This window comes from Haliaeetus leucocephalus, unplaced genomic scaffold (genome assembly GCF_000737465.1).
Source record: "Haliaeetus leucocephalus isolate CR32 unplaced genomic scaffold, Haliaeetus_leucocephalus-4.0 Scaffold195, whole genome shotgun sequence".
NCBI classification, from domain to species: domain Eukaryota; kingdom Metazoa; phylum Chordata; class Aves; order Accipitriformes; family Accipitridae; genus Haliaeetus; species Haliaeetus leucocephalus.
In genome coordinates, this window is record NW_010972631.1 from 3,152,926 (window position 1) to 3,180,509 (window position 27,584).

The following is a 27,584-nucleotide window of genomic DNA, read 5'->3' on the forward strand; positions in this document are numbered from 1 at the left end:
CCCTTTGTTGAAGTTCATGAGATTCCTGTCAACCCATTTCTTCAGCCTGTCGAGGACCCTCTGGATGTATGCACAACCCTCTGGTGTATCGGGCACTCCTCCCAGTTTTACATGATCAGCAAACTTGCTGAGGGTACATTCTGCGCCATCATCCAGGTCGTTAATGAAGAAGTTGAACAGGATTGGACCCAGAATTGATAGTTCTACACACGACACCCTCTGAGTTATTGACCTCCAACTAGACTTCATTACACTCATCGCCACCCTCTGGCCCAGGCATTTAAGTCAGTTTGCAATCCATCCAACCCATACTTTGTCAGCTTCTCTATGAGGATCTTAGAGGAGACACTGTTAAAGCCTTACTACTGAAATCCAGGTAAGCAATATCCACTGCTCTCCCACCTGCCAAGCCAGTCATTTCATCATAGAGGGTTATCGGGTTGGTCAAGCATGACTTCCCCTTTGTGAATCCATACTTACTAGTCCTGATCACCTTCTTGTCCTTCATGTGCCTGCCAGGTTTCCAGGATTAGTTGCTCCATCACCTTCCCAGGGATTGAGGTGAGGCTGACTAGCCTGTAGTTCCCTGCATCCTCCTCCTTGCCCTTTTTGAAGGTAGAAGTGACATTTGCCCTCGGCACACATGGTTGCATCCCTTCAGGGCCGTGGATTTACGTATGTGTAGTTTGTGTATTTCCTGACCAGATCCTCTTCCACCAAGGGTGTATCTTCCGTATTCTAAGACTTGTCCCCTAGTCTCTGGGGCCTTGGATTCCTGAAGGCCAGTCTTGCTAGTAAAGACTGAGGTGAAGAAGGCATTCAGTACCTCAGCCTCTTCTATGTCCTGGGTCTCCAGGGCCCCTGCCCCATGCATCAGTAGGCCCACATTTTCTCTAGTCTCCTGTTTGCCACTTAGGTAGTTACAGAAGCCCTTCTTGTTGCCTTTGCCGGTCGCACCAGATTCAATGCCAGGTGGGCTTGGGCTTTCCTAATCACATCTCTGCATGCTCGGACAGTGTCTCGATATTCCTCCCAGGTTACCTGTCCTTGTTCCCATGGTCTGTAGGCTTCCTTTTTATGTTTGAGTTTTGCCAGGAGTTCCTTGTTCATCCATGCAGGCCTCCTGGCATTTTTGCCTGACTTTCTGCTTGTTGGGATGGACTGCTCTTGAGCTTGGAGGAGGTGCTCTTCAAAGGTCAACCAGCTTTCTTGGACCCCTCTTCCCCCCCAGGGCCCCATCCCATTGGACTCTTTCAAGCAGATCTTTGAAGAGGCCAAGGTCTGCTCTCCTGAAGTCCAGGGTTGTGATCATGCTTTTCAGCCTGCTCCTTCCTCTCAGATCCTGAACTCCACTGTCTTGTGGTCGCTGCAGCCAATGTTGTCATTGATATTCACAACCCCAACAAACCTTTCCTCGTTTGTGAGTTTAAGGCCCAGCAGACCACTCTCCTTGCTGGCTCCTCTATCACTTGGGTCAGGGAGTTGTCATGAAGGCTTTCCAAGAACCTCCTGGATTGTTTATGCCGTGCAGCATTGTTCCTCCAGCAGGTATCGGGGTGGTTGAAGTCCCCCATGAGGACCTGGGCCTGCGATTGTATTTGTGCATTAAAATTTTGGGAGAAGTTATACACACGGTATGAAAGTAGAAGGAGCTATTGCATTTAGATTATTTCAGAACTTTTTTTAACTGAGGAAAGTAACTTGAAGATGGAGACTTGTTTTCATATAATATATATGTACATGTGTGCTATTTAACCATCCACGTAGAGGATTGTTAAATAGCACACATGCACATGTGTTAGAGGTAGTATGTTAATACATGCATCACATATACCTGCAGCAGTACAATACTGATATTTTTGGTGTATTTTTCCTGCATAGGTTTTCACATGTTGTGGGTATTTATGTTAATGACAAACTATTTTTAATCTTTTTGTAGATATTAATAAAACATCTCCAAGAACAAATTGGTGAACAACAGGGACATCAGGAAGCCCTTTTAGTTTCACAGATGCGAGAGGAACTCCTACAAAAAGAGGTATATTTAAATTTGGATTGGGGGTACCTTATTCTAATAAGACTTTTCACTTTCATCCTTGTAAAACCTCAAATAATATGTAGTAAAATAAGTCTTAGAAAACAGCATCTTTGTCAGTTGCTTCTACATCAATTATACCTGAGAATGCAAGATATTTTTCTAATGAGAACAAGAGAACTACAGAGAACAGAAGTTGGAACTTTGATCTCCTTTGATTTTTTTTTATATTTTTTTTAATTATTATTCATTTTAATTAGTTAGAAATGTCTGACATCCATATGAAAATTGATCAGCAGGTTAATCCAAGCATTCATAGCCTCTTCCCTGAGAGCTGTGATGGGCAGTAAATAGACCACGGGATTTTTCTTTATTAAAAGGATATTTTATTATTTTTTCAAATTCTTTGTTCAGATAAAGCCTTCCTTTTCTCCTCCTGCATTGCCATAAAACTGACTTAGGCAATTATATTCTTGTTTTTTTCCTTTGATATCTGTGAAACTTAAGCTCTCTTAAGAGAAGGTTAGTTGTAATAGTTCTTTCGAAATTCACTGGGTTTTGAAAGAAGTATCTAGGCTTTTCCTAATCTTCTATTAATAGCATATAGTCTAAAAATTACACTTGTTCATGTTTTCATTTTGGGGTTAATATTATGTTATGCTGTCTGTCTTTTAGCTCAAGCTTTTTGAACTATTGGCTATGCTTTTGTTGTCCTTGAAGTGTCGCCGATGATTTTTTTTTTTTTTTTTTTTTTTAATCATGTCCTTTTCAGGGGGGGGTTTTAGCCTGTCTTAGCATTGTGCCTATGCTTAATTCACCATCTCCTTGATGTATGAAGATTGCTAATTTTAACTTCATTTTGATAATACAGTAATTAACCTGCAAGAGTTATTAAAAAGAATTCTCCTATTCTGTAAGGGACTGAGAACTCCAGACATTTAATCTTGTTTGTTGCCCTTATTTAGAAGAAATGAGAGAAGTATCAGTATGTGTTTAATACATACTTAATATCATTATTCTTAATCTCACTAAACTCATTCAGTATTCATCCTACCCATGCAAAATTCCACCTCTGTTTTGAAGTATTTATAGAAAAGTGAGGGTTTGCAGGGAGAGAAAAAAGGTCTATTAAACAACCTCTCTATTTGCAAAATAAAGGCTGAGACTTTGGGTTCCTATTATGAATCTAATGATAGATGTTGCCTTTCCATACAAAGCTTGTTTCCCTCCAGTCATCTCAGTATATATTATACTTCCTCCTGGGAGAACAGGGCAAGAGTACAATGAGACAAATGTTATTAATTTGTTTCTTCTATGACTGCTTTACAGATTATTAATTACAGTGATGGTTAAGAGAATGATCATCCTATAATCTGACCCACATGTTACAGGCCAAGTTCAAGGTGCTGGCATTTAAGTAAATGTAATGTTTTGTTACAAAAATCATTGCAAGACTATACAGAGAGAAATGTCAAAGTCAAGTCTTGCTTTTGCCCTCTAGCATGACTGCTGCACTGCTTATGAAATACATTTTAAGCATTAAATAGTTAAATAAGTAGAACTGAAAAAAGAAGGCAACCAAACCTGCAAATAGAATTAGTCATGATAGGGAAAAAGCACTACCATTGTAATAGGATTGAGTCTTCTGTCTAAAATGGTTGTACCTCAAAGAAGGCAAACATTTTTTTTCTGAGGCTCCCAGGAAGTTTGTTATTTGAATACTAATTTCAGAAATGCTGTTTATGGATGTTTTCCATTAATTATATACTTCTTTTGCATAACAGCTTCCACATAGCACAGCTTTGTATTTAGCATAGTTCTGTTGCTGGCAAAATATATGGAGCCCATTTTCTCCTGGGGCTTTTTTCCCCTCATAACATCTTTCCTTCATGAATGTTTCAGGTGTTTCATTATGTACTTGAGATCATGCATCAGCCCTTCCCTTCAGTGGGACAACTTTGCAGCCAAGCAGCGGACGCTCAGTTTCACAGACCTTACACAACCAAGACTTCTGCTCCTCTGACAAATGGGGCTGAAAGCGGCCCACAGGTTCAAAGCTGCTGGAGCTATGGACAGGCAAAAGTGTAGTAACGTAGGCCTCACTGTTTTAGAAGACCATGTTAAAAAATGAAAATTAATAGTAAGCCATCTTGGAGTCACTTCTCAGTAAGAGTGACAACATCTTATGAGGACACAATGCTTCCATCTACTTAAATTCAGCAGCAGAGAGCCAGGGATGGCTGAGTGCTTGAAGAGGGTTAGCAGTTCTCAAATATATTGGGTAAGGGGAACTAAGGGTTATAATAAATGATTAAGACTTCAAAGCTTTCACTTTAGTTTACTTATACACATTAAGAAAGTGACCAAAAAAAGACTTAAGATGTTAAATGAAGAAATATCAAGTTACTTAAAATAGGCAAAGAATGAGAATAAATCAGTAGGGCTTTATAAGAAAACTTACCTGAATTTCTGGAGGATTAGGAAATCAGTTGTAAGTCAGTCATTGGTAGAGTTGGTTTGACCTGGCAGTTATTAGACCAAAGGGGGTTTGTAATCATGTGTGTTAGCAGCATGTCTTTTCTTAATTTATTCCTTAGAAATACACTGGTACATTTTATATTTGATCTTTATCCAAGGAGTGAGAAGGGATTGTATAAGAACATCTAATCATAATATTCTCTATTAATTTTTTAGTACATTTAGAAGTATAAAAATTGACTGTGAATAATCACTTCATAACATATTATGAACAGGATTGGATTTATCAAAAAGAACTAGATTTTCACATGCTCAGGCCAATTCTTACAAATGAAAGATCCTAATCTAAGTCCCTGAGCCCCTGTTTAAGCTTTTGAATAAAGGAGATTTCCCTTTAATGTCTTCCTTTCTGCAGCTTTTGAATAGAATGATTAAACAAAACAAATACACTTTGAAATGAATCTGTTTTATACACTGCTTAATGCAATGACAACAATTTTCATCAATTCTCTCTAACTGTAGGTGACGAAATTGTTGGAAGAACTGAGAGAGGCTAAGGAGAGCCAGAGTCCTGAAATGAAACATTTTTTGTGCCTGGAAAAGAAAATCAAGCATATAGAGACCAGATATGCAGAAAGACAGCAAGAAATTCAAAAGGTAAACCAGAATACATCTGCATTTACTTCTTAAAAGCAATTTATTGGTTTAACTGTAATTTTATGGTATTTGCACAGGCTCATTTAGCTCACACTGCAGGGGGGCAAGTACTTCTTTGATACAGCCATGGTTTTGTCTTTGGTGCCTGCTGATGCAAGTGAACGTAGTTGCAGTCCTAGTCAGCATGTCCTTGCTGCGGTAATTAAGATTACTTGCGTATGACTCGTGTATCAAGTGCGTAACTTCCTTGCAACCTGATCTAAGGAGGCCTTGCTTTTGCAGAGTGTTGGACCACATGACCTCTGGAAGTCCCTTGTCATTCGGTTATTTCATATTTCAATTACACTGGAGAAAAGGAGGCTGAGGGGAGACATTATCGCTCCCTACAACTACCTGAAAGGGGGTTGTAGTGAAGTGGGTGCTGGTCTCTTCTGTCAAGTAGCAAGCAATAGGACAAGAGGAAATGGCCTCAAGTCATGCCAGGGGAGGTTTAGACTGGATATTAGGAAAAATTTCTTTACTGATAGGGTTGTCAGGCATTGGAACAGGCTGCCCAGGGAAGTGGTGGAGTCACCATCCCTGGAGGTGTTCAGAAAACATGTAGATGTGGTACTTCAGGACATGGTTTAGTGAGCATGGTGGTGTTGGGTTGACAGCTGGACTCCAACCTAAATGATTCTATGATTCTACACAATGAAAGCTGGCTATTGAAAAATTGACAAGAGTTTGTAATGCAGAGCTTGTTAAGCTATGAGATATTCCTCAACTGAACTGTAATTTTATTTTCTAGAAGTCCCATTCAGAAAAGCTGCATTAAAAATATAGAAATGTCTTGTAGCAGTCTACCACATAGTGGTTTTAATACCCAAACAACAACAAAAAAAAAGGCTTTATCCTCCACAAACTAAAAATTTTGGATTTTGAAGGTTGGATATTTGTGATACAGCTTCTTGTATCTGACAGTTGTATCCCTTGTAAAACAATTTTGCACTGATTTTTTTCATCTTATATATCACGGCCTCCATCCTGATTTTTCATCTATCAGGGGAGCTTCTATCATCTGGAAACAGTTTTCTAGTTCATATAGATTTTGTTCTCATGCTTTCATCACTTAAACATATGACTGTCTTTCATTAGTGTTTTAACTTAGGTTTTACATAAATATATGAAGTCAGAGAAGGGCAGTTGCACTGGAAGATCATCAAACCTGTAGCAGTTCTTTGTTTGTGGAGTTTGTTCTACAGTTTTGAAACCAGATCTCAAGGAATACACTTTTATGTACAGAATTGTTCATGGTAGAAGGTTTTATTCTCATACATTTCTACATCAGATATTTAATTTTCCTCCTCAAAAGAGCTGTGCATAAAACAAGTCACTGGATTAAGAACAAACCCTGCCACTAGTGATGATTATTATTTTTGTTCACTTTCTGTCCTGCTAAAGGCAACCGTAATATTTGCTTTTGTATAGTATGAGAATTTTACCATTTCTGTAAAGTGTCTGCTGCTGCCTAGTCTATGATCTATCTCCACTAAATTCATTACCTGACCTATAGTATTTACTAAGATGTTTTGTAATATATTAAAAAAAAAATACTAGAAGTAATAGTATATGCAACAATTCCTGCTAAGTAATTTCATCTTTCCTGGTGCTACTAGCCTTGTTATGTATTAAACTTTGGGTTTTGTTTGTACTAGTGTTCCACCTTTAATTATCTGCAGTGAGGCACTGAGCAGTCCCCCAAATGAATGATAATGAAATGAACAAAGTAGAAAAACTTAATTGCTGAACAAGGAAGTAACAGGTTATCCTTAGTATCAAACTACAAATACAGTAATTATGGCTTTTAAGTGATAGAGCTTTCCTTAAAGATTCTATTACAATTAATAGTGGTGTGGTGATTTTGATACCTTGTGACACCTTTTCTTTTGGGTAATCTAAGAGGATTATGCCATGGATTCATGTCAAAATTAATTCAAACTTCTGTCTGCAGCAGCTTCAGACCTTTGTGACTACAGGATATTTTCTGATAGTTCATAGAACTTGCGGTTTTTAAAAATACAGTAGTAGCCCAGAACATGTCATTCAGATTTGATTTGTTTTCCTTGCAGAATGTTCTTTAAACACATTTAAATGGCAATTCAAAAGGTTCATTTTGATTATAGAGGGGTTTGTTATATGCTGAGCTCTGTCTTAAATAATCAAACTTTTAATTGCTGTTAAATTCTCCTGAGGCTCATTAGTCAGTGATGGATTCTACCCTTCTGTCATTAATGCAACTATTTAAAGGAATTCATTGCTATCAGAATGATTTTTGTAATATTCAGAACAAATTGTTTCCACTTAACATGAGCCTTGGGCTTTGAGACCGAGCATCAAACATAATGGTGTATTTTTGCAAAGGGGCAGCGTTGGCTGAGTATTTGACTAGGAAGTCACAAGGCTGATTTGCTTCTAATTTGCAGGCAACCCAACTAACACAATGTATTACTGAAGCAAGGCAAACCCATGAGGTTGAGAAGTGGCGAAGACTGGCACAACAGAAGAATCAAGAACTGGAGAAATTCCGAGTGGAATTGGATTCAATATTAGATGTTTTACGTGAACTGCAGAAACAAGGAGTTGTTATTCCTGCACCTAATTCCAGTGGATTTGGCACAACAGACAGCTGTTGGAAGACATGATTAGATAGGAATTGATTAGAGAAGCAACACCCCAGTCGTATTGTATGTCTTATATTTTGTTAGTAATAAAGTTACATGCAATTTTTAAAAAATATTAGTAATATTGAGGTTATTCGATAAATTCAATTACCATTGAAAAATTCCATTTGATGCTTTTTCAGATACTGTAGAACATGCCTGAATAGAACTTCCACTTGTAACTTGTCTTATAGTGATTCGTTTGTGAACAATTTGAGTAATATGCTGCTTGGGTTGTATTTTTAGTGTATCATTATTACTTTTCATTTGGTGGGGCATGAAAATCCTCTTTTTCCAACATTTTCCTTCTCTCCCTCCAATTCATAAAAAGTTCCTTCCTTTATCTTTAAGACCCCTTTCAACTTTGTGAATGACTGGAGGGCTGCAGCAGAGCAGGCATTCTCTGGTGATGCTAAAATTCAAACTATTTTTTGTTTATTTGGCAGGTATTTCCAACTGTGCTGGTAAGAATGATGGCAGAGTGGTCTAGCTGAATTGTTATGGGGCAGATAGATACGAAAAAAGTCTATAAAATACAGTTTGAGAGTAGTTAATAGTATCCCTTTTAAAAGAGAAGGCTGTATTGAGTAAGATTTTTACAATGGGCTGTTCTGGATCTGACACACTAGTATCTTTATAGATGATCTTGACAGAACAAAGAGGCCAAACATGAAGACAATGTACTAAAGCTCAGACTGCAGGGATATGTTGGTGGGCAAATTTAGAGTTAAAATTCTGAACAATTTGGAAAAGGGGCCAGAAGAAAAACCCAAACAACTAGAGTCTTGTGGAGTGACAAAGGAGGCTAGTATGCTTAAGCAGGAATAATCCACTACCCAAATACTCAATGTGGATATAACTTTCTGCTGAACTGACTGGCATCATTGCAGGTAACAAGCTGAATGTTAGAGACGGTTACTTCTCCCTCTCCTCTTATGCCCTGCTGGAGTTATACACCTAAGTGTAGAGCCTGTAAGATACTAGACACCATAGGAACAATTCCTAACGCATCACCAACATGTAATTTAGTGTGCTAAGCTTTCAGTCCCTTGTTTCAAGAAAGAGATGGACCAGCTGGAGGGAAAAGAACAATCAGCAGTCCAGAAAATGTAGCCTTAGGAACCACGGAACCTGTAGGGGCTGCCCTGCTCCAGAGAAGAGACTGGGGAGGGAAGATGAGGATGGCTGTTACGCTTGTCATGTATGAAAAACCTGACGCTAAAAGGATAGAAGGAGAAGCAGTAAGTAAAATTAAAGAAAATTCAAGACAGTTGGCTATTTGGTGGCTGGAAGGACAGGTTTTCAAACAAATCAGTAAATTATTAGTCTGAAGTCTCAGCACTGCAAATCCTTAAGAATTCCACAGCACATATACTGAGGTGGTAGCTCAATCAACTATACTTATTTAGGGCAAAGAGAAGACAAAAGCTAGACTGTACTCCTCGGATCCCTGTAGTATTGGTTGAAGCTAGCATTTAAGTCAAACATGAAATAGTTCAAGTCTGTATATACTTATTTATGTATCGTGCTTCTTCAGGGACCAGTGGTAAATACGCATTTTATCTTAAGCATGGGACTGAGCATGCATAAAGAACAAAATAGTGTAACAAATTATACACTGTGTATAGGCACAGACAGTAATTCAGTGCAAGGATGCTTTTTTTTTTTTTTTTAACCATACACAAACATAAAGTGAGAGAGAGTGTATACACACATATATATACATGTATAAAAAAGGGCAGTCAGTTGGCAATTAATATAGTAATCATGATGTTTCATATTCAGGTATTTTTCAGTATTTTTAGTATGGATGTTTTGTCCCCCAATAATGAAGTATTAGTCTGTATTCATAAAATGTGTAAATACAATAATGCTTTGTATATATCAGCTATGTGTAAATATGCTGTATTTTCTTGATTTGGGACTGTTTTGCAAATGAAAAGGATAAAATTGAATAATTTCAACTTACTTATTTCCTGTACAATTTGCTATACGTGTAACACTGTATTGAAGTGTGTGACCTGAAGTGAGATTTTTTTAAATTATAGCAACCCTTGTGTTCCCAGAGAGGCCAAGTCCTGCATGTAGGTATGCTAGGGCACTGCCTACGACAGGAGGGCCTAGAGGAAGCATTTCCATCATCTGGAAACTCTCTCTCTCACATGTATAATCCTTAGGTCATCAAGAGGGGTTGCCTTAGTGTTCATGCAGTTCATTCAAACACCTTTTTAAAATTCTGGTATTCAGTTCTCAGCATAGTTTGTAAGCCATAGTATCTTACATAGTTTGAATTAAATTTCAAATTAAATTCTCTGAGTCTATTTTACTGACCAGGGTCAGCATTATTTACCATTAGTGTAAACTATAATATGGTTTATACTGTGTTCTCACATGTATTTATGTAGTTGTACACTCACTGAAGCATGGTCTTTAGGCATTGACCATGAAGTGGGCACTCTACACAGTAACAGACTATCTCTGGTCTTGAATGGCTGTAATAATGGTGCACTTTTTGGAGAACTAAGGTCCAAGTTTTAACCTCCCTGCTGAAGTTTTTAGTTCTTGACTCTCCAGCAGTCTTAACAGTACAGAAAGGGGGAAAATACCCTGAAACAGAACAAAGACTAACAAAAGAGGTCATTAGCTTTTATTGTATTCCACTGAGGATTTCAGTGGTATCTTTCAGAGTCATAGAATTATATACTCCTGGTGTATGTTTTTCTTCTTCTTATGCCATACTATTTCATTATGCATTTCCAGAAGGTGTTATAATGGATGGATTAAAAGAATCTTAAACATCATTTCTTTGAATCATTGACTTATGTTTAGCTGGAATTCATTTGTTTATTATACTCCAGCTGCTTTGCTGTAATTTGAATTCTCATGTTTGAAGCTTTTAGGAAATCAAGTGAGCAGTTGGCTGGGTGACTCAGTGACCTGGATTACAGAGAAGACATTTGCTTCAAGAGAGGAAAACAGGGTGTGCAGAAGACTATCAGGTCTGATCCTGGCACTGGTGGCAGAGACATTAAGTGTTATGTTCAAGTTCTCAGAAATACATGTCAAAACTGCTCATGTAATAAATTATCATGGATGAAGACTTTATTTCATTGATAGTACATAATACATTTTGGAGTCTGCCACTATATCCAGTATTTAACCTAGTCTAGAAAAAAGAAAGAAAACAGATCTGTATACTAGCACAGCAGTGCAAATACCTTTCTGCAGGGAAGGGGGGCCATGCATCAAGTGCTGCCCTGACTCTCTTGAACAGAAAGCCCTCTGGTAACTTGGAATGGTAATGTTTAGCCTTTCATACAGCTAACTACATATCTCTTGTCCAAACACAGGAAAGCACAGGCATCCAACTCTTGCTCTTGTTGGAGAACATGTGGTAAAAGGCTCTGCCTCTGTGCTGTCCTTGCTACCTGTCAATACCTGAGGCTACCAAATAAGTTCAGTCCAGCTCTACAGTATCTCCTGCTGATTTATTTAGCTTTGTCATCTTTCACTACCAGGAGGATAGAGCAGAGTAGAAGGGGAAAAGCACACTCCACTTCCTCCTTTGCCAGTGGCTTGTGAAGGGTTTTGTGGGGTTCTTTTAATCACAGAGTGGCAAAAAAAGTCAGTAACAAGTATTCAAGAGCTACAGCTCAGGTGCAAAAATACTAAATTGCATGACAAATACACATCATTTACTTCACCTTTTAGCCTCAGAGACCATGTATCACTGGATTTTAGAAAAGTTCATGGTTTTACCTTTCCCTTTCTTTTCTCTATGAGCAGGCTTTTTCTGATTTTACATTGTAGGGTTCAGGGATTTATTTTTTTTTTTTTAAAAAAGGTACACAACTGAAACTTGTTTACACAGAAGAATATTTCACAAATATTCACCCTTGAAAACTAGAATACATAACTTGACCTAGTAAGTTCTTACAGAACACAATACATGTTTGTGCAAACACATGTAATTATCTTAGGGGAACTCTACATGAGGTTAAATCTACCACAGGTGATGCATTTAGAGTGAGTTTTGAGAAAAGGCTCTGAAACAGACAGCCCAAGCAGTAAGAAAACTTGCAATAATTTGATTTTCAAACACCATTAAATTCTGAGTACTCCTTTTGAAGGATTACCCTAGTCAAAGCACTTTCTATTCAATTCATAGTAAACCAATTCATGTTGGTTTTCTGGGAAGAGATGAACTTTTTAAATGTTATACAGAGTTGGTTATTATACCAGTCCCCTTTCCCTGAAGGCAAAATTTAATGTCTATTGGTTCTTAAAAAGACAAAAGAATGAACGAACACCTTTAACATAACTGCTTTTAAAGACTGCAGAAAGATTCTCCTTTGCCTTTGACTCTGCTCTAATGGAGAGGCAGAGCAAAAGTCTGAATCAGACTGTATTGCTGCTACAGTGCTTCTGAAGTCATGTGGGAGCTGTGCAGTGGGGACTGCCAGGTTATTTTTCTGTAAAAAACAGCATGAAGAACTTCTTTAAAGATAGAAGGGAGATAAGATGAAAAAAGCAGAAGAACCATCAGGGAAGAAAAAAAGCAGGAACCAAAACCACTTAAATATCTTTAGAGGATTAATACATGCTTCAGAAGGACACTAAGATTACAATTCAAGTGTGTTGTAAGTTAAGTTATCCTTTGATCATATTATTAAATACCTTTCATCTAGGCATTGTCACCAGCATCCATACACATGGATACTTCTTTCTCCCCAAATTAGCAGTTATGCACGCAAACAAAAGCCACAAAGATTCACGGTAGCAGAAGAAAACCTTAGGTTAGCCCACTGGGAATAGCAAGCTTTTCTTTTTCTAAAACCAGACTACGTTATTTTAAAACTAAGTTTCAAATGCTTTAAAAATAAGCTTCATTTCTCAATTGCAGGGGGGATGGATTCTACAGAGATTTTCTCCTCATTTAAGCAGCATGCTCTGTTTTCAAGCATGGCAAAGGGAAAAAATGAAAAAAGAATAGATCAAACATCACTGAAGGCAGCTAACTCATCCAGAAGTAGGCTATAAAAGCTACCTTTAGTAGCAGTCCCAGAGCTTGTTAGCAAGAAAAATACTGAGCTTCAGTTCAGACAAAGCTCAACCATCAGATAGCCAACAGTTGTTTGAGGTGCCTCAGCAGGAAGCAGTTGCCACATTCAGAAGGCAGATTTCCCAAATTTCTTAATTTGGGAAGGGATAAGGGAAGTCCACAGCTACAGCCTTCATAGTTGTGGTTAAGTACTTACTGTAAAAGGAGGTCTTTTCTGCACCTGAAGCAGCATACTGGAGACCTACATTGCAACCCATGCAGCTATGCTCATTTGTAACAGGGTTTGCCTCAATCTTCTCTTGGGAACTATTTTCAACAATAATCTGCTAGTTTTAAGCAGTCTCTGCTTTGCTTTAAGTATAATCTCATTACTTTAAACACTAGGAAGTAGTGCAAGAATTAAATTTGAAAACAGGAAATTTAGGTATAAGTGGTTTATAGTAAGGTCACAGGAGATAAAAACAAAAGAGATTTCCCTCAGTCTTTCTATTCTTTAAATGCACAACACATTCACTAATTTTTCTATTTGTCACATGAAGGAAGAATGAATTAATCAGCATTTAAGTGTCTGAAGAATGTATCAGCAGGCCCTTGCTACATTTTCACTCTGACACAAACGTTGTATACCAAGCAGGCTAGTTTCAAGAAAACTCAGTTAGGCACAGCATCTTGAATCCCCTAGTTCCATTTCAGTTAAGAACTTCCTGCAGAGCACTCTTACTCCAAATCCAGCAAAGGATTTCAACCTGGTTCCTCTGCATCTAAAACCATTTGGCCATTAGTTACAATCTTTTGAAGAAAGCTGAAACATAATTTAAGTACTGGCTAAGTTTCAGAACCTTATTCTTTCTCTAAAAAATAAACTTAAAGGTTGAAATTACACCTATTCAATTCCTTAACAAACCTTTGCCTAGGAGAACAGCTGTGGTTGCAACACCATCCCAACTGAGTACAAAAAGAAGATGGAGCAAGTGCACCTCAGCTGTGCTTTTGGAGCTAGTCCTCTGAACAACTGAAAGCCTGCTACCCCTTCACTGGCCTACTGGCAAGAAAGGGCTGTTTATAGAGCCAAAAAGCATAGGAGGTTCAGCCTATAAGCAAAGCATAACACCAGCTTAACAGACAACCACCGTTTGCATATAGTAACTCTATTGACAAACAAAGAATAGTTTTTATCTGATTTCCTGTGATTTACCTACTGAATCCTGCACTTGCCAAACTGGAAGTTTGCATCAGCAATTAAAAAAAAGTCAAATTACTGTTTGTGTGTAGAACACTAATTCCAGGTCATGGTCACCACTGGGCAGCTGTCAGAATGTCACTCTGAAGTACTACAGTTACAGGCACCAATTTGCTTTTACTCAGCAGCAGGTGGTGGTAGCATTTTGTAAACACTGTAACCAAACAGTTATGCCAGGTATTCCCTCTGGAAGCTTTGTAAGTGGATTTCACCTGCACCAAAAAGCAGTTAGAAATCACAAACTGAAGTTAACACCAAGCAGATATCCATTGTGCTGCTTAGTTTCAGGTGTCCTTTTTGGGAGTGGCAAAAGCTGCAGAACCTCCCAAGAGGCTGCCTGTTTATTCCTTACATAAGTCTTAATTTAAGGTTTACACTTATCTTGGCCAAGGAGTTTTCATACACCTCCCAATGCCAGGCTCCAGACTCATAGTCCCCACAAATTAATATGGTATCCTTCAGAAGCTGGACATAAGCAGTCATTTAAAAACAGAAGAAAACAAGAAAAAAAAAAATCAGGAAGCAAAAATAATGCTGGGCAAAAAGTTTAGACCACAGAAGGCATCAGAATAAAGCATTTAGTATTTTACTTCTTGCTTAAACTGAATTCTGTCAGCACAGCCAGTCTTACATACAATAAAAAGCACAGGTCTGAAATACCTTCTATCAAAATACTAGAAGGCCAAGAAAGACTTCAAACTGGGCAATAACAGTAATGTTTACCTTAAAGTAAAAGAGTTTTCAGTCAAGGATCCGATGGGAAGATTGCATGATTGATTTGCTTTCTAAAATGATTGGTGGCTCTGAGATGAGGAGATCGTCCTCACCTAGTGAAGAGTTCTGCTCAGTGTTCACAAAGTTAGGAATGTTAAATTTTGTAAGACAATTTACGTCCTCCTCAAACATTCCACTGCTCCTGGGAACTTCCTGGAAGTGGACATTATTTTCCAGACCTGGACCTTTCTGACTTTGTTTTGCTTTGTCCAAATGTTCCACTTCATTAATACAGAAATGGAAAAGTGACTGGGATTCTTCAGCTATTTGACGAGAAAAGACCCTCTCCGACTCCAGAGGTCTTCCAAAATCTCCTACAAAGCTATTCATGCGAAATCTTTTTTCAGAAGGTTCTGCATTGCTAGGGAGGAAAAAGAAAAATACAGTAAGCATGAAAGTAGAACTATTTGACTTCTTAACACCAAATTTGGTTTCAACAACCATTGTGATCAGCAAGAAAGGAAATCCTACAGCTTATCTACAACAAACTTTAAAAGCCAGCACTATTTATTATTTTCTGCTGAAGCTATTTTAAGTCTTGATTTGTCATGATAATTTTCCATGGGAACAAGTTATCAAAGCCAGCACTCTCAAATGGCACTTCTAGTAATCAATATACTGTGATAATCAGCTCACTGAATGAGCTTAGAAATACTCTTCAGTATTTCCTCTTGGTATCAAGTAGTATCAAGGAGTAACAAGTTTTTTAAAATGGCTTATAGAACACTTCCAAGAAAAATCTTTGATAGAGAAAGTCTTTCTGAGACACAGACAGCAAAAACAAGCAGTTACCAGTGAACTAATCCAAGCTCCCTTTTCTGGGAATCTCCCAGCCTACAATGCTGGGTTCTGGTCTGCTGGATTCAGTATTAAGCTCTGGACTCTGCCCACTGGACTTGAGTGCACTGTCAGGGTACAGACCATTTTGCCCAGTATACCCTTCTAACAGGGGCACACTGGTTTGGGACTGACACTCAAGATTCCTTTATAGCTTTAACACCCCTTCTCTCAACACTCCCTGAAGTGACCTGTGGTACTTGGCAAACCATGGAAAGGAGTAAGTAGCCAGTCCTCCAAAATAGTAGGGTTTAGCATCCCAGAGGGAACTTGGGGGAATCTAAACAGATCCTTAGTACCAATCCAGAAATGCAACCCTGAGCCTGAGAAACCTTCCTGAATAAGTTTTCAGCAAACACATACATGTTTCTGTAGAAGAAGTTTTTGTTTCAGTGGATCTGCATTTCTCTGAGTGGGTTTCACCCCAGAATCCTTAAAAAAAAGTCATTTCACCTTTACTGCAGCTAGTTCTACAACCTGCCTCAATAGCTGCATGAAGCTTTGACATTACATCAGCTGATATTTTGTACAGAGAGTTTACATGAGCACATGCATGTGTTGCACAAATGCATTTTTAAGGATGTTTTTTAAATGCAGAAAGAAACATAGCGTACTGTCTTCTCCCAAGTGATGAATGAGAGTACTTTTCAGGCAGAAATTCAGAAAGATTGTCAACACATTTTTTTGTTGTTGCTCAAGCTAATGTTCTACACATATTAATACACAAGCAAACAAAAGAAAAGTGCAACAGGCATCATTTCCGTAACTAATTAAATTTCTACCTCTCCCTGACCATATCCTGACCCTTTTCTTCTGGTCTGAGAATGTACCCAATTTTGAACATCTTGTACAATTTTGAGAAGTACATGCTATCATACCCCTTTATAGTGAGCCAAGAAAAGCATACTAGAAAAATCAGAGTATTCTACTTTAGATCCATCCATCTGAACCCAGTTACACTTACCTCTCACATTAATGGTACTTTAAAGAACAGCCAAATTGACTTACTGAAGTCAGAGACACGTCCATCAATCAGGCTGAATTTCTCCCAAGACCTAGGAATCCCATTAACATCTATTTCTAAAGAAGGGCTGCAAGACAGCCCACTAATGAAATGATGAGTCATGAAGAATCCAGTCAGGTATAAAGACAGAAGATGCAGGCAAACTAAAACCACAGTCTGCACTGGTTTTACAGGTTGGTATTTATGTTCTCCAGTTTTTGTATACATGTATCAAAAATAAGAGCAAACAACAGTATTCACTGCCCTTAGCATATTCCTGGATGATCTGTTTCCAGTACCATACACACTGGGTTATCAAATCTCAGAAAAACCTGCTCACATGTGTTAAAGGTGCCAACTCAGCATACATAGTAATTGGGCAAGCATTCAAGCACATGGCTCCCAAAGCTGCAAAGGAAGTTTAAAACAAATACAGAAAGGAATAACTGGGCTCTCTTCAGCAAATGAAGAAAAATTATATTAAGAGTTAGACTGGAAGGGACTTCTGGAGGTTTCTAGCTTAATGCCCTGATGAAGGCAAGGCCAACTCTGAATTCAGATCAGGTTATCTAGATGTAGAAGTTGACCAAAGACAGAAGTTTCACAAACTCTAGGCAACCTGTTCCAAGAAAATTGATGAAGAAAGCAGAAAAACAGTGGGAGATATCAAGCAGGTCTCTGCTACCTGAAAGGACACTTTTACAAGTGTACAAACTTTTGACAAATATCCATATTAAATTCTCTTTGTGTATATTTGACTTCATCACTTCTTCCCCTCTCAAATTATTCATGTGGGATACAGACTCAGATGCTCAGTTAAGAAACAAGATCTTCAGGGAAGAGGCAGCACACCAACACTCACAAGAACTTTAAATATACTTGGGAGCAAGGTCTGGCTACTTTATGACAGTCTGTAAGGGAGGCAAAAATACCAGCAAGTCAGTTCTGGGAAGATGAATTCTTCTGCATCTATTTTCTTCTCACAGAAGGAAAAATTTAGGAGCTCAGAAGAGGCTCATGATGTATGTTATGTCCTCTCTAATATGGCCCGGTCTCTAGAGATGTGCTATTACATGAAGTTTCAGAGCTAGTCTACATATGACTAAATAGCAAAGGGCCTTTCAGTAGGCAGAGATAGGCTGGCTGCTTTAGGAAGTGATAAGCACTAACAATTGCCTTTCACAATCAACTTCTCATCACTGCTACCTGCCTGCAGGCAATGTCACTCTCCGGAGAGGCTTTTTACTTGTACTTTTTGGCATGCAAGCCTGAGAGAGGTGGGTTCAACTTTCTCAGAGGAAGGGGCACTCACAGCCTGCGTGCTGTGCAAATGCAGATAAATGGTTGAGGCAAGGCATGGTCTGCACGTACTTATCAGCCAGAAAGAACAAGAAAAAAAGGTTAGTTTGTGACTTTCAGGGGCCCATGGTGTTAAATGTGGAGCTGATCTGTACTTCAGCATCAGCTGGAATTTCTCAGCAGAAACAAAGACACTCTGAGACTAGGGGAGCTACAGAGTTAAGGGAAGACTTTGTAACTACTACTGATCTACCTTTTGGATTTTAACACACAAACACGTGGAAGCCTGCCAGACTTCAACTTCCTTAACATCTGCACTGCACTTTATTTGTATATGCTCTGTCAATATTCACATTTCTCTGTTCCACTCCATCATAGCGTGACCCTAACTAGAATGACCCCATTTATTTGCAGAACAGTAATCTAAAGCCAGCTGTTTGGCAGCCTACCCACCAACTGCCTTCTAGCATGAACATGCATACATACAGCTATTCCCTTCTCTTACTGCATGCCTATGACTATTTGCTAAATAGGGAACACATTAATACAGTTCTACAGAACTGGTCTCCTAGAAGTGCTTGGAACGATTATTTGAAACAAAGATAGACTGCACCCTTTCATAAGAATGGACTAGAACAAGATGGTGCTGAGCCAGTGCAATGTCAGCACTGCCGCTGCTTGTTTGGGGGCTGCAAAGAACAGACACACCACTTAGCAGGCTGGATTTGTTATTCCAGTTTTCAGACTCACTCTTGATGTGGTGCTCCTGTCTTCGTCAGCAGGGTCAGGACAAAAAACATGAAGATAACAAAAACCGCAAGACCAACCCAAAATCCAATCACAATGGAATCTGGTGAAAAAGAGAAAACAAGATGATCAGTATTTCACCTACACATGCAGAAAGTTTCCTTCCACATGCAGCATGACTGCAAGCCCCTAAAGACTTTGCAGCTTATTCCTGGGTGGCAAAGAAGGAGGACAACCAGATTTATTGTTTTCTATTTTTAAACAGAAAGCTGCCATTGAAGGTCTCATTTCTAGCCCAAATTTTACTGACGTCTGGACAAACCAGAAACAAGCTGAAAGAGGGAAGACACTGAATTCTCTTGATTAGTAAAATAAGAGCAGCTCCCTTTATGATGCCTGGCCTGTTTCCAAGCATTGCTTTGGAAACAATTTCAGTGCTAGAACTCAGGAGAGAGGATTGTTTGATTTTCAGCAAAAACCTCTGTCCCTTTAGAACAGAACCTCTGCTATTTTAAATTATTTCTGCCCCTGACCATTAGGTTTCTGCATTTTGATGGATTTCTTTGACACAATAGGTTTAGGAGGATCTAGCTTTCTTTCAGCGGTAATAGGGTTCTGAAATAAACAGAACCACAAATAGAACTATCTGCTACCTCAACAAATATAAATAACCAACATATACAAGACATTTTTGAATAATTTTTAATTTGGGTTTCCACTTGCATACAGAAAACTGCAATACAACGTCAGAGGAGCCAAATGGATTTGGACAAAAAAAAAAAGAGTCAAACCACCGGTTAATTAAAAGGAAAACACCAATGCAATAGCCAAATATAGAAGCAATTGGGAAGAGCACGCACACAGGCAAAAAGCCATAAAAATGTACCTACTGTTCTCATTTATAGCAAATGGACCCACAGATAAATTGCTAGTCCTACTTAAAACAAATCTATGTCCACTTATGACTTCAAAGTTGATCCACAGTTGCTTTCAGGAACTTATTAAAAGAGGTCCAAGTGGGACAAACCTATTTCCAGACAACAATCAATTGATAAGCATGGCCCAAAGTTACAGAGCACCAACCCAAAATATGACCTGGTCCAGGACCCACAGTATACAGGTACTTTTTCACCTGTCATTTCAGTTAGTTACTTTTTGTTCATGCAAATATTCAAAACTTCCACTGTAAAAATTCAAAAAATTAACATACAAACATGCAAGAGGGAAGTCTTGGTCAGGACAGGTATCCTATCTCCCCTTAACCTCTCATTACACAGCTACTACTGAACTTCCAAGATCCTTGCTGGCTGTAAAGCTACGTGATGATCTGTCTGACCCAGCGCAGCAGGCACAGCACAGAACTTCAGCCAGCCTGTTCAGTCTCCTACAGGACTAACTGAAGATACCAGAAAACAAGGAATCAGCTATCCTGCCTGGTGCTTGACCCCAACAGTTAATCACACTCCCACTGTGAAGTATCTTCCCCACTAAAAGGCAGATCTGGAAACTGGAAATCAATTCAAACCATTTGCTCTTTCTCTGTGAAGTCGAAGTGCCTGCTGCAATTTGAGGTTTTCTCCCTGTGAAAATACTTTATCACAATCAAGTCACTCCTTAATCCCTTTTTCTGGTAAGCTAAGGAGGCTAAGTTTCAAGTCTCCCACTGCAACATTTATTCCATCTCTCATCTGCCACATCTACCCCACTCAACCCCCTTTGTAAAACAACTAGAGGGTAGTTCAAGTACAGGTCTCCATGATAGGATGGGCAGGAGGGAAGTTTGTAATACTTTTTGTTTAAAGCATACTGGTATGAGTTAATTTCTGTAATTCCATGCATTATGAGCCCTAAAACATTTTCAGCATCTTTCTGAGAGTATAGCCTGAATTTAGTGGCTCAAGATGCATCCTGTGTTTGGCCTTACTAATACACAATAGCTCATGATTATCTACCATCCTACCGGACTTTGTAGTACCTGAAAATTTCATCTAAAAAGAAACAATCCCATTAAAAAATTTACCACTTAATCATTTACAGCTACTAGTACCTACCAATTAGTCAGACATGCTTCGATATGCAACTGCATTGATAACCAGAATGTAAAGTCTGATCAAGATGTCTAAAAATTATGCACACATATTATATTGGTCAAGCTGCAAAACTTAACTCATCAACTAAGAAAAAAAAAAAAAGAAGATGATTCTGATGAATTACTACTCCCCACAAAAATCACACCTGCCAGCACTGTGTGCTGAATAACAAGCCTGTCCTGTGGTTTGTTTGGTGTTCCCCCACTAACAGAATTCCTAAGTTTACTGAGCCTAAAGCTACATCTCCCTTGCTTTATTGTGGCTCCTGACGCACTTCCAACCCTCTGCTGTATCAATTACAAAACAAATCTTTGGATTTGTTTAAAATTAAAGCAGGTGGCCTGAGTTCTCTTCAATATTTCATTTAGGTCTCACTCATTTAAGTGCAAATTATCCAAACCTACTAACTTCTAAACATTTATTCAAAATAAACAGTACATAACACATCTATTAAAAAAATATGGCACGTAGGACTACATTTATAATACTGTCCCAAGTTACAAATTGATTGGGAAAGTATCTCATCACTTTCTCAAGTTGCAGTATCAGCCTTCCTTTTCTTCCTAACACAGACTCGTAACATCCTGGCAGCAGTTCCAACTCCCCTGATCATTCCTACCTATTTTACCTCTCTCTAATGTTACTGATGTTTCTTCTGTTCCAAAGGCACAAAAAAGGATTTTATTCTTATCTCTACCAGTCACAGATTTTCTCCTGGCTATCTTTATCTATTTACTTTCTGAAGCTTTAATTTACAAAACATCTGGTGCCTATTCTTCTGGATTTTCTGATTTCTAGTTCCTGTCTTCACTTATCCTCAGGCAGAACACACTTTTTGCTTGCAAAACAGCTTGCTTTTTTTTTTTTGGTAGGCATATATTTGAAAAGTCAGTGTGGCATTTGAACACCTCATCTTCTCCCCACCTTCACTTTTTTTTTAAGACATATTTGTGTGTATTAGATTGTTTTGTGAATACTTTTCTACACAGGTGACTTTGCATAAGTTTTTCTCTGCTTTCAGAAAACAGGCTTCTGAATTCCTTTGTATATACATTAAATTATTAGGAACCTCCCCTTCCCTACAATTAATTAAATCAACATTAACCTGAAAGCAGTCCCCAACTTTCTCTTGTGGAATTCATCTTATGTTATGGTTCAAAAAAGTGCCCTCTCATTTTGGGTGAAATACCTTGTGTAACAGAAATAAATGAATAAATAATAATTAAAAAAAAAAAATCACACACCTGTAATTTTAAGAGGGGCCAGTGATGTTTTACAGCTGTCCAAGCGTCACTACCAGCCTACATCACCTAAACTGGAGTCCACTCCCCTTTAAGCTCTCCAACATAAGTTACAGGCATTCATTAACACCCCTTCTTTGTCAATATTCAAGATCTCCTTCTTAATACAACCCCAGTGTAATCTCCTCTCCTCCTTCCTCCCCATCTTAGGATTTCAGTGAAGTTAAATGTCTGACCGCATTGCCTCCACACTTTTTGACAGTCTCAACTCAGCTAGAAATAGCTAGAACAAGAAACATACAAAGAACATAACCATGTCAAGAAGCATCATGCCATACACAACAGACATAGACCGTTCCTTTACTAGATTAAACTCAGCCCTCTGAGAATGTATGCAGTAACACCAAAGTAAACAGAGCCAATTCCAATCTGTGAGTTAAAACGCCCCAAAAACCTGAAAAGAAAAAAAAAAACCTACCACCACAAACAGAAGGGACTTCCTAGGTGACTGATTCAATACCATTCCTAACCTCTTTCATAAGTACGTCAAGCTGCACCTGAAAAGCAGTTGTTACTTCTGGCCCATTCTCTAATAAATTGTCCAGAACCCTCCTGCTCTACGAACAGCACAGCCAGACAGCAAAGCTGAGCTGCTACGCTTAGCATGGCAATCACTTCGATGGCAATCCAAGACCTGTTTTGCCACTATAACTTCTGTAACTATCATTTATATTTTTTTTCTCCTGTCACGCTCTTTGACACACTGGACTAAAAAGAAGGCATGTATATAACACTGCAGCTGCTCTTTGTAATCAGTAATCTTTGTAATCAGGTTTGGCCTCTGATTAAGGGGATGAATAGAATATAAATTAGAAACACGATAAAAGCTAACCTACATTTTTCAAGTACCTAACATTTGTAAAAATACAGACAGTAATCAGCAGACTTTTTTTGGGAAAGAAAAAAGGTAAAGTACAATTCAGGCTAAGAAGCAAATTCAGCTCTAGTTTTTTTAAAACCGTTAATAACTTCAAGAAGTTTCTTCTGTCCCTTACAGAGCCTCCCCAAAAGCTCCTGACTGTGCAGAGCCATGGGAGATCAGCCTTTCTGGGCTGCTGTTTTCCACTGCAGGCACTCCTCTTTCCTAGTCTGAATCCTCAGCATGACAAATGAGGCACTCCAGCACTGCATGGAGACCCTTCCCCAATACTTCAAAGACTGATGCTCAAACCTTCTCACAGTGCATCCAGCTCAGAAACAAAGAAACAAGATGGTTTGCTTCTCTTTGGCAAAGTGCTTCCAAAACACGTCCAATAATTCTGAGTTTGTCTCTGTTACTTTTTTTTTCTTTTTTTGTTTTCCCCCTCCACAACCATCTCCCCCTAAAAAAAAAAAAATTTTAATAGAAGCCAAAGCTATTGTCTAAATTTTAAATAAATGTTGGTCCAGCTGTACTAGCTTGTCCTAGCTAAATTTCCTGTCAATTCCTACCCATAATTTTCATCTCTCTGGTTCCTGTCCACCACTTGTGACTTCTGCTCCAGTATTAGCAGAACACTGAATTTAGCACACTTCTCCTATGAAGAAAGTCCCAATGATAAAAGTTTCTTCAGAAGGAGAAATTTCTTCTTTTGTTTTAAATCTTTTTAAAAGCCTTAAGTTTATTTTCTATCAAGAAAAACAAAAGCAGTAAGGCTGCCCACCACTGCCTTTTTAGCATTAATAGGAACAAGAACAAAGCAACACAGATCACACCAAGTAGTCACCAGAAGCAGCACTGGCTGTATTTGCTGTTATAAACTGTTCCTGATAGTCTGATATTCCTCAGTATTGACAAATTTCTACCACAGCCAAGAAATCCATGGTTCTCAACTGCACAAGAAAAGCAGTCGACAAAGGACACAGAATAATAAACGATTATAATAATCTAACAGAGTAATACCTCTAATTGCTGAGAATCCAAGAAATTAGGAAAGAGATATTTTTGTACAATAATCAGTTACAAATGAAGAGCAGAAACATTAAGATGGGGAAGCTCAGCTGCAATAAAGTATGTCTCTACTGAACTTACATTTATGAGCCTTCAGGCCTTCAAATGACACTGGTCCGTACTCATAGTACTCGTACTCCCAGGTGTAATCAGAGTTAGACGAGGCCTGCTGGGAAGTTCTGTTAGAAATCAGCCTCAGGGCAGACATCTTGCACCTCAGTAAACATATACCTGTGGATATGAAATGCATTAATAGACACTACATACTTCTAGCACATCTTTTGATTTTATAAAGAATCCTTTCTTATTTACAGGATCTCTTCCTCATCACTGTTCCCAAGAGCAGCCACTCATGCTTACAAAGGCTCTCTCACCTGTTCCTTCAAAATCCAGTATCACTGCCCCATCAGACAAGGCTATCACATCCCCTCCCATTACTTCCCCAGTCTTGGCTGACCAACCACCAGTCAACACAGAGCTTCTCTTCCATGGAAAGAAGAGAACCTATGTTCACCTCCAGAGAGGCCTGTAAGCATACAAAGTATCAAACCCAGGCTCCTCAGATTGAATATAGCTTTCATAGCTCAAAAATAGTCAATACCAAAGACCACCAGCCTCAGCATCTTAGGATGAATGCTGCCATAAAAATCCAGGTGGAGAACTGGCCAGACTACCAGGCTCAAAGGGTTATATTATCCATACAAAGTCCAGCTGGCAGCTGGTTGTCAGTGGTACCCCTCAAGGACTGATACAATGAAATGGAGTGCAGTTGTAGCAAAGTTCTCGGATTCCATGGGGGACAGTCAAGAGGCTGGAGCGCAGACTGCTACTCAGAGGGACCGGGACAAGCTGGAGAAAGGGAGTGACAGGAACCTCATGAGGATGTCCAGTGCAAATGCGAAGTCCTGTATCTGGGAGGGAATAACCCCATGCCGTAGTACAGGCTGGGGGTTGACTGTTGGGCAGCAGCTCTGCAGAGAAGGACCTGCGATGGACAAGCTGGACATGAGTCAGCAATATGCCTTGTGGCAAAGGCGGCCAAGTATGTACTGGGCTGAATTAACAAGAGTGTACCCAGTAGGTCAAGAGTTGGTATCCCCAATAGTAGAAAGATACAGACATGCTGGGGCAAGTCCAGTGGAAGGCCACCAAGATGGTCAGGGAGCTGAAGCACCGGATGCACAAGAGCCTAAGGGAACTGGGTTTGTTCAGCCCAGAGAAGGCTCCGAGGAAGACCTTAGTGCTGTCTACAGTTACAGTCAGAGGGTGCAAAGATGACAGAGCCAGAGTCTTCTCAGAGGTGCACAGTAAGAGGACAAGAGGCAAATGGACACAAATTGGGAAACAGGAAATTTAAGTTAGACACAAAGAAAAATTTACCTGATCTAGTTGAACATGGTTTGAGCAGGAGGTTGGACCAGATGACCACCAGAGGTCCCTTCCAACCTAAATTTCTCTGTGCTAATGAACAGCTTCAATACGCCACTAGGGAAGGAAAATAAAACAGGAGTGATTTTCCCCACAGATTAACAAAAACTGCAATGCAACATGAAGCATCATTAAATCGTCTCGATAGATATTTCTGTCATTACCATAACACCACACTAGCGATTTCCATTTTGCAGAGTAATTTTTTCAGAATATTAGACAGTTTTATGCACACTAAAAGAGAGCGCATCTCTGCACAAAACATCTGCTGCAGCAGCTGGAGTCAGGACATCCCACTTGAAACATATTACAAAATACTTTTTGTAAGAGCAAATTGAACTTTGGGTAATTTTGCATTCAATTAAAACTCAGCAGGGTGAAGACTTCATGCAGTTCCTAAAACTATTGCTATCAGTTGTTCTGTGGACAATGAAACTTCTCAGAGCACAAAGTCAAATCCAGATAAACTTTCTTGAAAAGAAGGGCCCCTAAGTACCCATGTCACTCAAAATAACTGAAACTTCAGTCCTTCCTAAGGATAATTAGATTGATTAAGGCTGTGCAAGTACATCACTCAAGTGCTAGTAGGGACATGCATAAAGAGCAAGAATCAGGCACAAAATGAGGAACACAAATTCACCCAGGAAATATGAATAGCATTTCAAATTTGTAAAAAAGTTCTTTCTGCAACTATTTTACCATCAGCAAATGCTGGCAGGAATGCCTCAAAACAACTTTAAATAAATAGTGAAGTATGCCTGAAAAAGTAACCTTCATACCCAGTTACAGTTTTCAGAACCTTAAACACATAGCAAAACTTGACTGGCAAGCGATAAATCCTTTAAAACAAGAAATGGATCTATTTTTCAACTCAAACCAGCTTAGTTTTCACAACGAGCAACTTGCCAACAGGGCAGGGAGAAGCGACCAACCCCATTCTTGGGTAAGGATAAGGAGCTTCACATTACCCTCACCCTCCTTTGGCCACTCAGAAAGCTCCCAGTGAGAATAAATAGCCTGAAGCACACAGGAAGGAGAAAAAAAGATAGCTGTAAGGGACAACCCAGTTCATGGCTGAGGGCGTTTCCCATCCTCTACTTCCAACCCTTTAAGGACATGACAGAAAGACGTAAGTCTAACTTTAAGTGCCTGTGTTAACAGTGAAGTTCCTCCTTTGCCTTCCCAATAACTAGAAAACCTTATTTCCTGGAATCAGAGATAATGTCTAATTAAGCTTTAGACAGAGTTTTTCTTTTTTTTTTAATCAACTAAAGCAACTGCTGCCTCTGCGAAAAGCAAACAGCACATAGAAAAAACTAAGATTCCTGTCCTAGTTTGTTCCCATCTCAGCTCTGTCAGTTGTCTCTTACAAGATTTTGTGTTTCATTTTGTGACTGGGCCCTAAGAGACTACATGGTGCTGCACAGGGTTCCCACTATCTTTTTTCCCCATCTCCTTAATGTTTGGTTGATGACGTGTCTGTCTCTTGACAAATTTTATTAGCATATTCCTGTTTAAGGGCTGCTTTTCTCTCCTATAGCCTTCCAGAGGAGTCTTTCATTTAAATATTTCTCATATGGCATCACCAATGTTCATCATCACCTCCTCACTTTTAGTATTATATAAAGAGCTGAACAGGAATTCGCAGGCAGAAAACATCAGAATAGGGTCTATGAACAGTCTGAAAAGTGTTTCTTCTTCCACCTCAAGTGCAGGCAGATGGGATTAATTGGGCCACCTGCAGATCTCTCTTCCAATCTAGTCACTAATGTCCATTTATGATTTATGGGGAGAATAGCCACTTGTAGGATACAAAGAATCTGTCCTGGTTTAGTCTTAGGTTAGGACTAGAAGCTCCAGTGTTTCACCACTGACTACAAGCATTTCTAGACTTACTTTCACTGTAGACAAGCCACTGTCAGAGGGAGAGGTGCTAACTGAAACCTGGGTCACCAGCTCCCAGGCTAACCTGTGCATCAGGCTTTGTGGAACATAAAATAT

The 27,584-nt window shown here is 39.0% G+C and overlaps 2 protein-coding genes across 2 annotated transcripts in view; one reads left to right on the forward strand and one right to left on the reverse strand.

Moving 5' to 3' along the window:
* Positions 1-7,879, forward strand: part of CEP162 (centrosomal protein 162kDa) — a 47,396-nt gene extending 39,517 nt beyond the window's left edge. The window contains exons 26-28 of the mRNA XM_010565735.1: positions 1,940-2,038; positions 5,036-5,170; positions 7,636-7,879. Coding sequence (XP_010564037.1) covers positions 1,940-2,038; positions 5,036-5,170; positions 7,636-7,854 — 453 coding nt within the window. The 3' untranslated portion in view covers positions 7,855-7,879. The remainder of the gene's footprint in view (positions 1-1,939; positions 2,039-5,035; positions 5,171-7,635) is intronic.
* Positions 7,880-14,744: 6,865 nt separating this feature from the next.
* On the reverse strand, positions 14,745-25,615 carry MRAP2 (melanocortin 2 receptor accessory protein 2). The gene is made up of 4 exons (XM_010565736.1): positions 25,536-25,615; positions 24,237-24,370; positions 18,838-18,937; positions 14,745-15,309 (listed from the first exon to the last, which is right to left on the reverse strand). The coding sequence occupies exons 2-4, from the start codon at positions 24,361-24,363 to the stop codon at positions 14,916-14,918; spliced, it is 621 nt and encodes a 206-aa protein (XP_010564038.1). The 5' UTR covers positions 24,364-24,370; positions 25,536-25,615; the 3' UTR covers positions 14,745-14,915.
* Between the last annotated feature and the right edge of the window lie 1,969 nt (positions 25,616-27,584).

What these genes read in the sequence shown, in the direction of transcription:
- MRAP2 (XM_010565736.1), bottom strand. Translation starts at nt 24,363, where the DNA reads ATGTCTGCCCTGAGGCTGATTTCTAACAGAACTTCCCAGCAGGCCTCG. An exon ending in AGGCCTGAAGGCTCATAAAT is followed by an intron (nt 18,938 to 24,236) that starts GTAAGTTCAGTA and finishes CTTTTTCACCAG; the next exon opens with ATTCCATTGTGATTGGATTT. An exon ending in ACAGGAGCACCACATCAAGA is followed by an intron (nt 15,310 to 18,837) that starts GTGAGTCTGAAA and finishes TTTCCTCCCTAG; the next exon opens with CAATGCAGAACCTTCTGAAA.